This window comes from Montipora capricornis, chromosome 13 (genome assembly GCF_036669925.1).
Source record: "Montipora capricornis isolate CH-2021 chromosome 13, ASM3666992v2, whole genome shotgun sequence".
NCBI lineage: Eukaryota > Metazoa > Cnidaria > Anthozoa > Scleractinia > Acroporidae > Montipora > Montipora capricornis.
Window position 1 is genome coordinate 32,223,088 of NC_090895.1, and position 12,500 is coordinate 32,235,587.

General features: G+C 37.8%; 1 protein-coding gene across 4 annotated transcripts in view; it reads left to right on the top strand.

The window, feature by feature from the left end:
- Window positions 1-12,500, top strand: part of LOC138029320 (diacylglycerol kinase delta-like) — a 30,184-nt gene that overhangs the window by 10,478 nt on the left and 7,206 nt on the right. For all 4 annotated transcript variants that reach the window (XM_068877053.1, XM_068877050.1, XM_068877051.1 and 1 more), the window contains 15 exons: window positions 1,576-1,658; window positions 1,843-1,951; window positions 2,999-3,138; window positions 3,377-3,449; window positions 3,869-3,981; window positions 4,137-4,239; window positions 4,769-4,982; window positions 5,861-6,001; window positions 6,751-7,132; window positions 7,937-8,047; window positions 9,094-9,190; window positions 10,078-10,139; window positions 10,707-10,749; window positions 10,963-11,031; window positions 11,324-11,371. In XM_068877053.1, coding sequence (XP_068733154.1) covers window positions 1,576-1,658; window positions 1,843-1,951; window positions 2,999-3,138; window positions 3,377-3,449; window positions 3,869-3,981; window positions 4,137-4,239; window positions 4,769-4,982; window positions 5,861-6,001; window positions 6,751-7,132; window positions 7,937-8,047; window positions 9,094-9,190; window positions 10,078-10,139; window positions 10,707-10,749; window positions 10,963-11,031; window positions 11,324-11,371 — 1,788 coding nt within the window. The remainder of the gene's footprint in view (window positions 1-1,575; window positions 1,659-1,842; window positions 1,952-2,998; window positions 3,139-3,376; window positions 3,450-3,868; window positions 3,982-4,136; window positions 4,240-4,768; window positions 4,983-5,860; window positions 6,002-6,750; window positions 7,133-7,936; window positions 8,048-9,093; window positions 9,191-10,077; window positions 10,140-10,706; window positions 10,750-10,962; window positions 11,032-11,323; window positions 11,372-12,500) is intronic.

Genomic DNA, 12,500 nt, shown 5'->3' on the forward strand with positions numbered 1-12,500 from the left:
TATTTAACACTTTAATATCCTGGCAACTGACTGTTTCTCTGTTCAATTGAAAGAAGTTTTCATTAAAAAATCCAAAAAAAGTACTGACAGTGGACGCTATTTTTTATATCGTATATCTTTTGTAGTCTAGTTGAAGTTTGAATTTATGCGTAGTCAAAACAACATATTGAATTACATTGCACACACAAGAAACTATTTATAGTATTACATAGTTATTTTTGCTGTCACAGCAAAAGTCGGGAAAATACCTCAATACTAATCTCCATAAATTATATTTTTTTTGTGTTACAGGTGTAATTTTTATCAACAGTATAGTATATAATTTGTGAACCGTACTGTTTATATTATTTTTCGTGGGTGCAGCCATTCGTGGGTGCAGCCGTAGCAACATGTTTTTTTCAACACCTGCATATCAAAATTATTGTCGCTTAAATTTGTCCTTCACCAGGAACACTTCAATAAAGTTATACGCTTTGTCTCTGCAGTTTGTAAATGACAGTACATTTTTTTATGGTCACACATTTCATGTGTGAAACATACTTTTCAAGTTCAATCCGGTAACTAAACAACCAAATGAAGTCTTCGCTGTCTCTCATCGCCGTTGACGGCTACAAATACGTCAGGACAAAATTATGGCACAGAAACTCGTAACTATACGGATTACGATGAAACTATTTGATAATCTAGTTATCGAAAGTTCGAAATTCGTGGGAAATTGTACTTAATAACAGGAATGATATGATTTTAAACAAATGATCTCAATCAACTGACTGCACAAATAATGCTATCTGAAAAAGCACCAGATTCATTCAAGCTAAAAACAGCACAATCTTTAAAAGTAGGCCATTTTGTTTGACTTCATGTTGAACGTGCTGCTCAGGAGTGTCTCTCAGTGCTATCTGTGTTGTCCGGCAGCGGAATAATAGTGGAAAATATATGACAAGGAATCTTACGTTTATTTTAACGGATAGAATTTTCCATTTTTTCTTGGTTACCCCAATAATTATTGGAAAAGTACGCAAGTGTTTATTCAATCGCATTTCAAGCCCTCTGGAAAAAAAAATCTCTTCATGTACTCTTTATGTACCTCCCTCCCCTTCGGGAAATTTGCCTTTTTCAGACCCCCCTACCCTCGGAATTTCTGTGACCCTTCGTGGGGGGTATGGATATTTTCTGGAACCACATATTAGTAAAAAATTAAAAATCCTTAATTTGAAACCTACTTAATGTTTCTAGCATTTGAACTTGGAGTCAACTTTCCATTTCTTTGCAAGTTTACCACTATTTTTGGCATCTTAAATTACTTTCAGAGGTATTTTCCTTCAGTTTGTTGGACTCTGTTTAGAGTCTGGACCCTGCTGAACTATGTTTATGGGGTTTTATACGATTTATTCTAATTTATAAAACCTTTTAAAACCCTTTACCAGGAAGTTCACTTCCTTCTGTCATGAGGTTTTGGGCTGATCCAGTGTATTATAGTTTTGATAGCATGCACATTGAACATGTAAATCAACCTATAGAATACTAACTATTTTAATGTCTCGATTTCAATTCAAACTTTATTTCTGTTTTTAGGGTGTAAAATTTATTAGAAGATTTAAACAACTCTTAAATCCGATTCAAGTGTTTGATCTCGCCTTAGGAGGTCCTTCAAAAGGGTGAGTAACAGAGCATCTCTTTGACAGTTTTGGGCATTTGTAGGACTTCCTGACAGGGTTGTGTATTTGTGTGTTTGAAAGAGTGGAGATTGTGATGTTGGATATCTCATGTCAGTTGAGATTTTGGATAATGTTACAACTGTATAATAACGCTGTTCACTGACTGTTTCTGTTTTGTCAACAGACTTAAGCTTTTTCAAAATTTTGAACATTTTCGAATTCTTGTGTGTGGAGGTGATGGCTCTGTGGGTTGGGTTATGAATGAAGTTGACCAGCGTAATCTTTCCAACCAGGTGAGGAGGTTATGCAGATCATTAATGTATCAGAAAAGTGAATAGTGAGCTTAATAAAGGATGAAACAATAGGCTTAATGAACACTTTCAAAAAGGTAAAACAATGACCTGCAACGAGTGACCTGTGGAATGTGACCTGTGTTTTAGACCCCCCGCTTGCATCCTCCACATGACCTCAAATTTGGTCAATTAATGTCACTGTTAAGCCTGCTTCTCATGTATGATGCAAATGCAAACGCAAGGAAACGTGTGAACTACCTTGATGCAAATGTAAACGCAAGCGCAGACACAAGGAATGGAAAATTTTCCATTTTCTTGCATTTGCCTTTCACATGTGTGAACCAGGGAAACGCAAACGCAAACATATGGTAAAAAAAACCACAAAGGTTCATTTTCATCCACCATCTTGGAAAAAGGACTCGAACTGCGTCTGTGTTTCTTACTTCCCAAGCGTTTGCATTGGATGCGTGAACTTTTGCATTTGCGTTTGCATTTGCATAATACATGTGAACCAGGCTTTAGGACGAGAATTGCTAAGAAATAAACCAAAATGTAAAACGCACATATGGGGCATGCAATTCTATTGTTTTTGACCCCAAACCCTCAATGTGGCTAACCCTAGGCCTAAAAACCCTAATTAGGCCTAGGGTTAGCCAAATTAAGGGTTTATAGAGTTACTTTCCAAAAAGTAAAACAATGACCTGCAACAAGTGACCTGTGGAATGTGACCTGTGTTTTAGACCCGCTGGGATGCAGGCACCTGACCATAAATTTTCAATTTTCTTTCCCAACATCCACACTGTTCATACCAACTTCATTTGTGGAATGTTGATACACACCTTCCATGCTGAGCAACTTGGAATAATAATTGCGATATTTTTACTGCAACAACAAGAGGAAATAATATTTTTTGACAGCATTCCCATGACTGTCATTGTCATCTTTGCCTAAGGTGCTTAATAATATGATCTGGATTGCAAGCACAAAAAAATAATTATGTGTTTATCCTCTAGCTTGATAAGGTGTTTCTATTTCTCTTGTGTATAGTGTCAACTTGGTGTTTTGCCGCTTGGAACAGGGAATGATCTGTCCCGGGTTCTAGGCTGGGGCACATCCTTTGTGGATGATAATGCAGTGACGCAGTTTCTTCATCATTTGGAGAGAGCAAAGGCTGCAGTTTTAGATAGGTACATTTCAACATCATGGATTACAGTACTTGTCAGTTGTAAGGAGCATGGTTGGTACAGTGCTGTGTGCAGACAAGCTACATGACCTCACACAGCTGGAACCTTTTTTCACTCTCATTAATTTATTGCTTGATGCAACTGAAATATTTTCTGGTTTAAGGAAATACTGTCATTGGCATTTGCCATGAAATCTCTTCTATTTATGTATAAACAGGACAATTTTCTTCTGTTCTTACAGATGGAGTATTATGATAGAAGAACGTCCCCTGTCGGCTTCTAGAAGCTCATCTGTAGAAACCTTAGATACCCCTGTAAGTTTTTTTTATTCTTGTATTAAGTTTCATTTATAGTTAAACACTCACGTGACAAGCAGTCTATAAGCTTAGTTGTCGTATGGTCAAAAATGCACAAGTATACAAGGGTCATGTGTAATGATGTGGCTTAGGATCTTCTAGTCCTCAACTTTTTTGTGTCAAGGTTCTTGATGGTCTCAATCAGTACTAGTTTTTGTTGTTGCCCTTCTACTACCTCTTTTATGAGACCTGGAAGTAGCATCCTATTTATTAGTTATCTGAATACATTTGAGGCTCTGGATACCACAGGTTATACACCCTTCATTTATTCAAGTAATTTAGTTGAATGAACTTCGAGCGTCACATTTACATGTAGAGACTTGAACTGTCTTCATTTTTAATCCTTACTTTAGTCACCTTTTTATCTCTCTTCATAGTTGCAATACAGACAAGAGTTTGACACCATAGACATGTTTGAAAACAATGTAGCTACACATTTGACAAGAATCCTTCATTCTAGTAAACACTCTGAAGTAATTTCATCTGCAAAGTAAGTATTGGTAATTTGATTTTTTTGTATTCATAAATGTTATCCACCAAGTTCTCTTTAAATGTTAAATGAATACTTACAGAACCAACCATTTTAGTACATTGTATTTCAGTATGAGACTTAACTCAGCTCTCTTTTCTCTTTGTTTTTCATAGAGTCCTCTGTGAGACAGTCAAGGACTTTGTGTCCAAAGTTGGGACTGCGTCTGCTAACTCAGATCCTTTGGAAGCAGATGAACCGGAGTCCCTGACCCAAAAGGTTTGAAACAGGGTGTCCACAAAAAAAAAAACAACTTACAGCATATGTAGTAATGCCATGTTTGGAAGATTAAGGATCAGGATTAATTTTAATGCATCATTGAATGACACAGCCTTATTTAGTCCTAGTTGTTGAACCTATGAACTTCCAGTTACTAGTTTGGACAGCCTATTTTATTATATTTTTACTATGTTTAACCAGCGACAACATTTTAATACCTAAAACACAAGGGTTTCAGATTGGGAGATGCTCAGCCTAGTTCTTGGGGTATGATCTGCTCGAGGTGCTTTTACGGAATGTCATATTGTGTTGTATGCACTGATCTTTTGTGTTCATGGCATCATGTGGTTAGGAATTTAAAGGAAAACCTACAGCAGGTTCTGAAAATACTTTGTCCTATCGCCTTATTTCTCTCCCTTTCTTTATTCTCTAGTCTAAATACCGGTAATAATAATTTGTTTACCTCTCTGCATTTAAAGTTTCTCTTCTTGATGTATTTATTTACACACTGTTTTGTATCTCTCCTTAGTGCGCAGTTCTAAATGAAAAGCTAAATCTTCTGTTGAACACACTCAGTGTTGAATCTGAAGCACTTCCTAGGGAGTCTCCAGACATCGAAGGGAATTCTGCAAATGGAAATGACAATGGAAAACCAAGAGTATTTGTACCCAAAGAAGCTCTTATGTCCCGCGCAAACAGTTTAAAGAAGGCTCTGAAACAGATTATAGAACACGCTGAAAAGGGTATGTTGTGTCAGCTTTTCTTGCATTGGAACTGGTTTCTGGTTAAGGGGAGGGGTTTCTTGGGTGTTTAAGGGTATTTTTTGAGATGTTTATAATTAAAAGCATTATGTTAGGTTTATATTCACATTTTAAGAATCTGCAACTCTTTATTAAAGGGATGCTCAGTGAAACTGTTTTAATTTGAGATGTAAATGACACCTTTCAACTGTGTTTGATTTTGATATCAAGTTAATTGGTTAGGGTGTTAATCTCAGGTCATAAATTTCATGGGGGAAAATAGGATAACATATTACTGCCTTTCTAATGTCATCTCATTCTTTTCAGATGAGGACTATAGAACGGTTGGCCCTGACTCACATGTGTTGTCCTTTAACTCTTTGGGTCGTTTAAAGAAACCATACATTTTCAAAGAGTAGGGCAGAGTTCTGTTGTTGTTGTCTGTCCTATTTCTCCATAGACTGCAAAACAGCCATTTACTTCAATTTTTGGAAGGCACAAAGTGCCGTAAACGTGATCATTGAGTGTGAAGCACGTGAGCCTCACGCTCGCTCCAGACCTTTCATTCAAATATTGACTACGTCACCCGCGTTCACAAAAAATATACGACTATTTTGCAGTTTAATTTCTCCAGCACTTGGTGACCATCATGGCATGATATCTCAAAAAGGCTTATGGCATGTGATGCATGGGATTTTGCTGAGTGCTGAAATACTCTGAAATACTATCTGGATTAGGATTATGAAATGAAATTACACCATAAAGTCCGGCTGCACTTTGCAATCAACCCTTCATAACTCAATTGCCACCAACAAATAAGAATTAATTATTAGTTCTGAGCTTTCTAGTTTAAAACTATCATCTCTATGGTCTTGTTTTAGCTGTGGATGAGCAGAATGCACAGACCAGTGCCTCGACTAGCTCATTAGCAGAAGCAATTGTAACAGTGGCTGCGACTGCTGCGGGTCAAGTGGCAACTACATCAACAGCACACATTGAAGAGGGGCTGGAGCCCATACATGGTGAATCCTTTTTCTTTGAATTTTTAGGGAACACATTTTTCAGAGTTTTTGAAAGAATCCAATTTACATGTTCTTCTGGAACTTACTCTGTCTTCAGAATGAATGGAATCAGTTATGGTTTAAATGGAATACATCAGACACTGGGATTACATTTGACATGAAAATTGTATGGCGCTCACAGACTGGCTGCTTAGTTCTCAGGATATCTTTGCAAAAAGAACACGTTTTTGGAAAACCAAGTTCCAGATATTCTGTTAACTGTAAACCAGAAGAAGAACACACAGAATTACATGAAAAAATACATCTTTACACATAAATTGAGTGTGATTTTGAAAGTTTAATGCAAAAAGGTTTGATTGGTAAAGTACTTTGTGGATCCTTGAAATGTTTATATCACTGGAAAAAATCACTTGATAACTAGCTGTTGGTCAATTGACTGAGTCGGAAAATACCATAATACTCTTCGTCACCCCAAATTTTGCATAAGCATTGTTTCCTGTTTCTCTTGGGACTTACAATAGTCCCAAGAGAAAACAAAAACAATGCTTATTCAAAATTTGGGGCGGGGAAGGGGGGCAAAAAAGAGTATTATGGTATTTCCTGATTCGGCCAATTTGGCTTGTGCTAAATTGTGAATTACTCAGTTTCTTTTAACAGGTGTTTTTTGAGAAATCTTATTACGGTACTCCAAACCTGGATTGATTTGCAAGGATGCTTTTGTTGAATTTTGTAAACTGATATAATTTCAGATAATGAAGGGAATATCCTGAGTACTGAGGATGATCCATATGGGATACAATCTGATCCAGTCCCTTCAGATAACAGATTAATGGACACAGACCCTGGTCCCTCAACCTGGACTGCTCTTGGCTATGGCAGACTACCTCCGTCTCGATGCATCAGCAAGGGAAGCTCACGCCCCTTTCACTCAGACCCAATGTTGGAGGAAAAGCTCCTGGGAAATGCTGGCAAACCAACCGTCCATTTTAATGGTTGTATAATCTCCAGAGCATTTCTGAAAGAGAGACCCAGTGAGGGTTTGGTTGGTTCATTAATCGGCAGAGCTCTTTTGGCTAATGCCGATGCACTGTGTGCTGCTGCTACACCCATGATGAACAATGCATTTGATGTGTGAGTTACAATGAGGATTTAGTTTTTTTGTCTATTGCCAATCTTGCTGGCTTAAAGCAGATTGATGTTTATATCATGCAATATCATCCTTATGGGCTCTGCATCTCACTTGCAACATAGGCATAAGTATTATAAGCAATACATGTATAACACAAACTAAGTATCACATTGATCATTAGTGCCCATCTTTGGATCAAAAGCCACTTAAGTTAACAACAGGTTCTTTGTCTTGGCTTTTGCTTGGGGCACAGCTTGTTTCACCACTGAAAACCAGCCCTATCAGGAAAAAAGTGAAAAAGTTTACTTGATTTTTAATGTAAGTGGAAATGATGCAATAGACATTTATTTTCCATTAAAATTTTAATCACTTTAAGTCTCTGGCCTATATTTCTGAGAGCTCAAATAATTGTGGAGGCCGGCCTGTTAATCAAATCAGATCACATCTATTTAAAGGAAATGTTGGTTTATGAAGGGGAAAAACTGGATTTTTTTTTACCTGAAAAAAAAAACCTGTCAGAGCAGGATGGAGAACCAACAGACTTAATTAACTCAAATTTGGACTTTTAACTCAGGCCACATTGGTGAATGCGAAGTTCTCTCATCACATGGCCAATCCTGCAGACACTGCTGACGTCTCACAGATTGTTTTATAAAAGCCCAGGTTAACAACATAATTAAATTTACCGGTATAAGGTTTGAATGTAAGCAAAACAATTGACCGTTTGCATGAAAAGCAAAATAGTTTGTGGACTTTGTTTCATAGTACTGAAAACCAATGTTTTCACAAACTTTCTTCATTTGTAGAGAGGGATACACGGAGAGATGCGTAATGAACAATTACTTTGGAATTGGACTTGATGCCAAGATTGCTTTGGATTTTCACATGAGGAGAGAGGAACATCCTGAAAAGTTCAGGTTCTATGAATGAAGACTTTCTATTCTAGCATGCACTACAGCATAGTCCTCATCTTGGAAGACTTGAAAGCATTACCATTTGGAGGTCAAATTAAAAGTCAACATTCCCTTTTCAGCTTAAATGTCTGAATGTTGGTTGGGCTTAAGTTCAAACCACTGGTTTCCTTGCAGTGCCAATACATTCCAGTGTGCTGTCAGTTGACTTAAGTGCTAAAAGTATGGGAAAATTTGTGCTTTGTGCCACTTTAAGTTAATGGTCAAATATATTGCACAATGTTGTAAGACAGTTGCTTAACACCTAACTGGCAAAATTTTGAGCTTCGAGTTTTATCCAAAGGCTGTTTACTTTGAGTGTAAGTTTTGGATTTCACGGTCTGCCATTACTCAAGTTCAGAACTGACCGATTGGACCTCAGAGGGTTGGATGTAGAGAAAATGACGTCATTTACTCGCTAGCTTAAAATTTCAGCGTGTAAACGCAATTTATTATATATGCAAAACACAGGTTTAAAAGTCTGAAAGCCCGAAACTCCTGTGCTGCATATTAATTCAGCCGCGTACACACACATTGCATTCTTAAACTAGTGAGTCTTTGATGTCATTTTCTCCTCGACCCAGTTCTCTCAAGATTTCAAAATTAGTAATGGCGGACCAATAAATAAGAAAATTCCAGTTGAAATATACAGGTGTCTTTTCAAAATCAGAACTTAAAACTTGGGTAAGTTAGTGTTTAATTAACGTAGTTTTGAAATCCAAAGAAAAAAAAGAATTGTTTTTTTAGTCATAGTACCACTTTAACGTACCTACAGTTGCATAATAAATGATGACACTTTGATTGAAAACCTCATAAGTGGAGAATTATTTCTCAAACCTTCCTTGGTGCTAAAAATTCAAGATGGAAGCCAAAATACTCTTAAATTACTCAAAATAAAGGATTTGTGATTGCCATCTTTATTGCGTGTAACTGGTTGAGTAGCTCCCATATTTTTCCAGTTACTGGTAATTTGCCCTCTTGAGAATTATCACAGTTGGTTTATCTGGTTGCAGGCATCGGGCTCTAAATTTGCTTTATTATGGCCTGTTGGGAGGAAGAGAGCTGTTACATAGAACGTATAAAAATCTGGATCAGAGGGTCAGACTTGAGGTAAGAACTAAGGGAAGAAAGATTGAACATTGAAAGAACTTTTTTCATTTACTGGGTAATCAATTTAATTTATCATATTTCCCGTACGGCCCCGCGCTCGCTTTCATTGCAAAACTATTGGGAAAATCCCTGTATGAGGGCTGTACGCATTAGCGTGAGCAGGACCGGAAAAAGCCGTACGGCCAAACACGTACTGCTCCGTGTGATGCAATTTTAGGGGATTTCATCGCTTTTAAACATCCAAGTAATTTACAGCCAGAAAAGCAAATGCAAACAGCATGTTAGATAAATTTTGTGTGCAGATTTTTGTTTTTTATTTTGTCCTAACTTCATCTTCTGAGTGCTAATAAATAGTGTAAAGAGCCCATATGATAAAATGCTTATCGATTGAGTTTAGGTCGGGCAGGAGAGGAAAATATTTGACTCTCGGTCATGGCGCACTACCCTGCGAGCAGTTGGTTTCTCCTACGCTTCCCGAGAGAGAAACCACTGCGAGCAACCCTTTGATTTTCCATCGAGCATGTGCGGAGTACGCCACATCCCACGTGATGTATTTGACATCACTTCGTCTTATTTCGCGGGAAATCACTACACAGCAGGCTCACCCAAACGCAGACGTTACGTAGCTGAACGCATGCGCAAGCACCAAAACAAGTTTACCGGTTCAAATTTAATTTATTTGCCCTTGGTGCTGGACGGTGGCTCACTCAAAGAAACTAACGGTTGCTTGCAGTGGTTTCTTTCTTGCTGCGCTCGATCCGTATGCCATGACCTCGGGCCAAATATTTTCCCGTTTTGCCTTCTCACTCAGTCAATAAGTACATAACATTCAATTTTTAATCAATAAGCAAGTTGACTTTTTTATTTGTTGTTCATTTTGTTGACAGTGTGATGGGCATAAAATCAATCTTCCAAGCCTGCAAGGGATTGTTGTACTTAACATAACCAGGTATAAGATCTTTTAGAATTAACTATCAGATTGTAGGAGGGAGTTCCTGTTATTCCATTGAATCCATCTGAGGTTTTGCCCTGATGTGGAAAATTTGAGCCCACACATGACCCCCATACTATTTGGTTTCCAACAAGGGCTATGAGACAGGACTCCGGTTTACAGTCCTTATCCGAAAAGACTTGAAAGTCTAACCATTTTATTACAAAGGCAGCACTTTCTCCTCTGTTATTTTAAGACCTTAGTGAGTGGTCTGGCAGGAGTCGAACTCCCGACCTCCCGCATGGCGACCCGGTGCTCAACCAATTGAAACCATTATTAACAGCACAACAGGAAATAATAATAATGCATTTGTATAGTGCTTATACAGGCCGGTTCTAAGTGCTGCTTACTATGATATAAGAAAAAATGATATCAGGAAATTTGATAGAAAAAAAAAAAATAGGACATCAGGTACTATCAACTGCGACACCCAGACTTTGATGGGATAATATTTTCAGAAATTCCTTCATATAAGGAGCATTCAGCTTTATTTACCACATTTTAATTTTTACTTCTTTCCTGTAGTTACATGGGTGGGGCCAATTTCTGGGGAACTGGGCGTGATGACGTAAGTATACCATTTGATTGCAGTAAAGGAATCACTTAAGGCCCCATTTCCCTCAGAGGGAAAAGGACAAGATGATGATGATGATGATGAAATGAATCACTTGCATATTTTTAGCTTAAAAACGAACTTGCTACTCATTAAACTGCAGGAGGCAATACTAGTTATTCCTTTTGATTATGTTGATAAATCCTTACGTCTGTTTCCTTATTTCAGGGTTTTATGAAGCCTTCAAATGATGACAATATTCTGGAAGTGGTTGCTGTTCTTGGGGCAAGCCAAATGGTGAGTAGATCATTTATTTTTGATCTTGGCCACTGGTCTTCTAACAATTAAGTAGAGTTTCATCAGTCTTTCTGTAATGCTCTTCTTCAGACATGTTGCCACAATTTTTCACGCCATCTTCTATGCAAAGTGAATGATGAAAATAATTTACAAGAGTTGAAATAGTTTAAAAATGTAAACTGTATTTTTTATCATATTAAAATTCATAATAGATGTGCAAACAATTATGTTATTGATAATTCCCTTTCTATCCATTCTTTATTGAAGTTTTGTTGTACCTTTATCATTCTAGGGTATGTGCAAAGTATTTGGAGGTATGCAGCATCACAGGATTGCACAGGTGTGCACATAATTATATTGACATTGATAGAACCGTAGAGCACAGAGTCAGAGTTGATTCAGTTGAAAGTTGCATGTATACTAAAAGAAAAGCAGTTACTTTTGCCAATCATAATGGAGACCATTTCCGTGTTGCTGTTTGCCTCAGTTTCAAAGTGAGTTCAGGTGCACAACCATTCAAATGGAAATGATTGGTGTATTTTGATGCTAATCAAACTGATTATCATCTGAATGGTTCAGCACCAAGACTCGTTTTGAACCAGAGGCAAACAGCAACTCGGAAATGGCCTATTATTATAGGCCCTGTTTACAAGGAGGTAGGGTAACCCTAGCGAGAGTGTTACCCTAGCATTCACAAATTTCTTCTTTTTTCATTGACGTGTTTACAAGGCAGCTAGGGTTACCCTGGTGCTAGGGTAACCCTGGCTTCCTTGTAAACGCTCTGCTAGGGACAACTCGCCTACCCGGGACAACTTTTTAGCGGTTTCCATTGTGTTTGCGATGCTGACGGTTACCAAGCACGCAAAGTTGTCCCAGGTGGTAGGGTAACCCACCTGTGAAATTTTGCTTGTAAACCAGGGCTATCTTTGACCCTCCTGCTAGGGTAACCCTGCTTGTAAACAGGGCCATACATTGTACTCACTATCACTATGTTAAGATCCAAAATTTAATTTTGGGATCCGTGCAGCCGACTTATTGGCGAATAATTTTTTTGGAGAGATATGATTGGTCCAAGGGTGCCAAAGCTGATCTCTAATCACACTTTGTATATTTTTCCTCTTTTGTTTCTTGATTTTTCCAAAAACAATGCATGGATTTGATGGTATCCAGGATAGTCAAGGCATCTGGATTCAGTGTAGACCTTAGGTCCCAGTTGATTCCACTTGTGCATGCTGGCAAAAGAAGATTTATGTGCGAAAACTTGAGATATAATAAGACGACTCTTAAGCCTGAAGACTAATGGGATTAGTGGTATCTAAGCTCAGTAAACAACAGGTTACTGTGGAAAATCCTTGACAAGTATAAAATTCCAGTAAATCTGAGCTATTATGTCAAAGCAGAAACCCATAAGGGTTGAAACGTGTAACGCGCGTTCACAGCTTCCGAATATTCAGTGCGAACTGATTGGT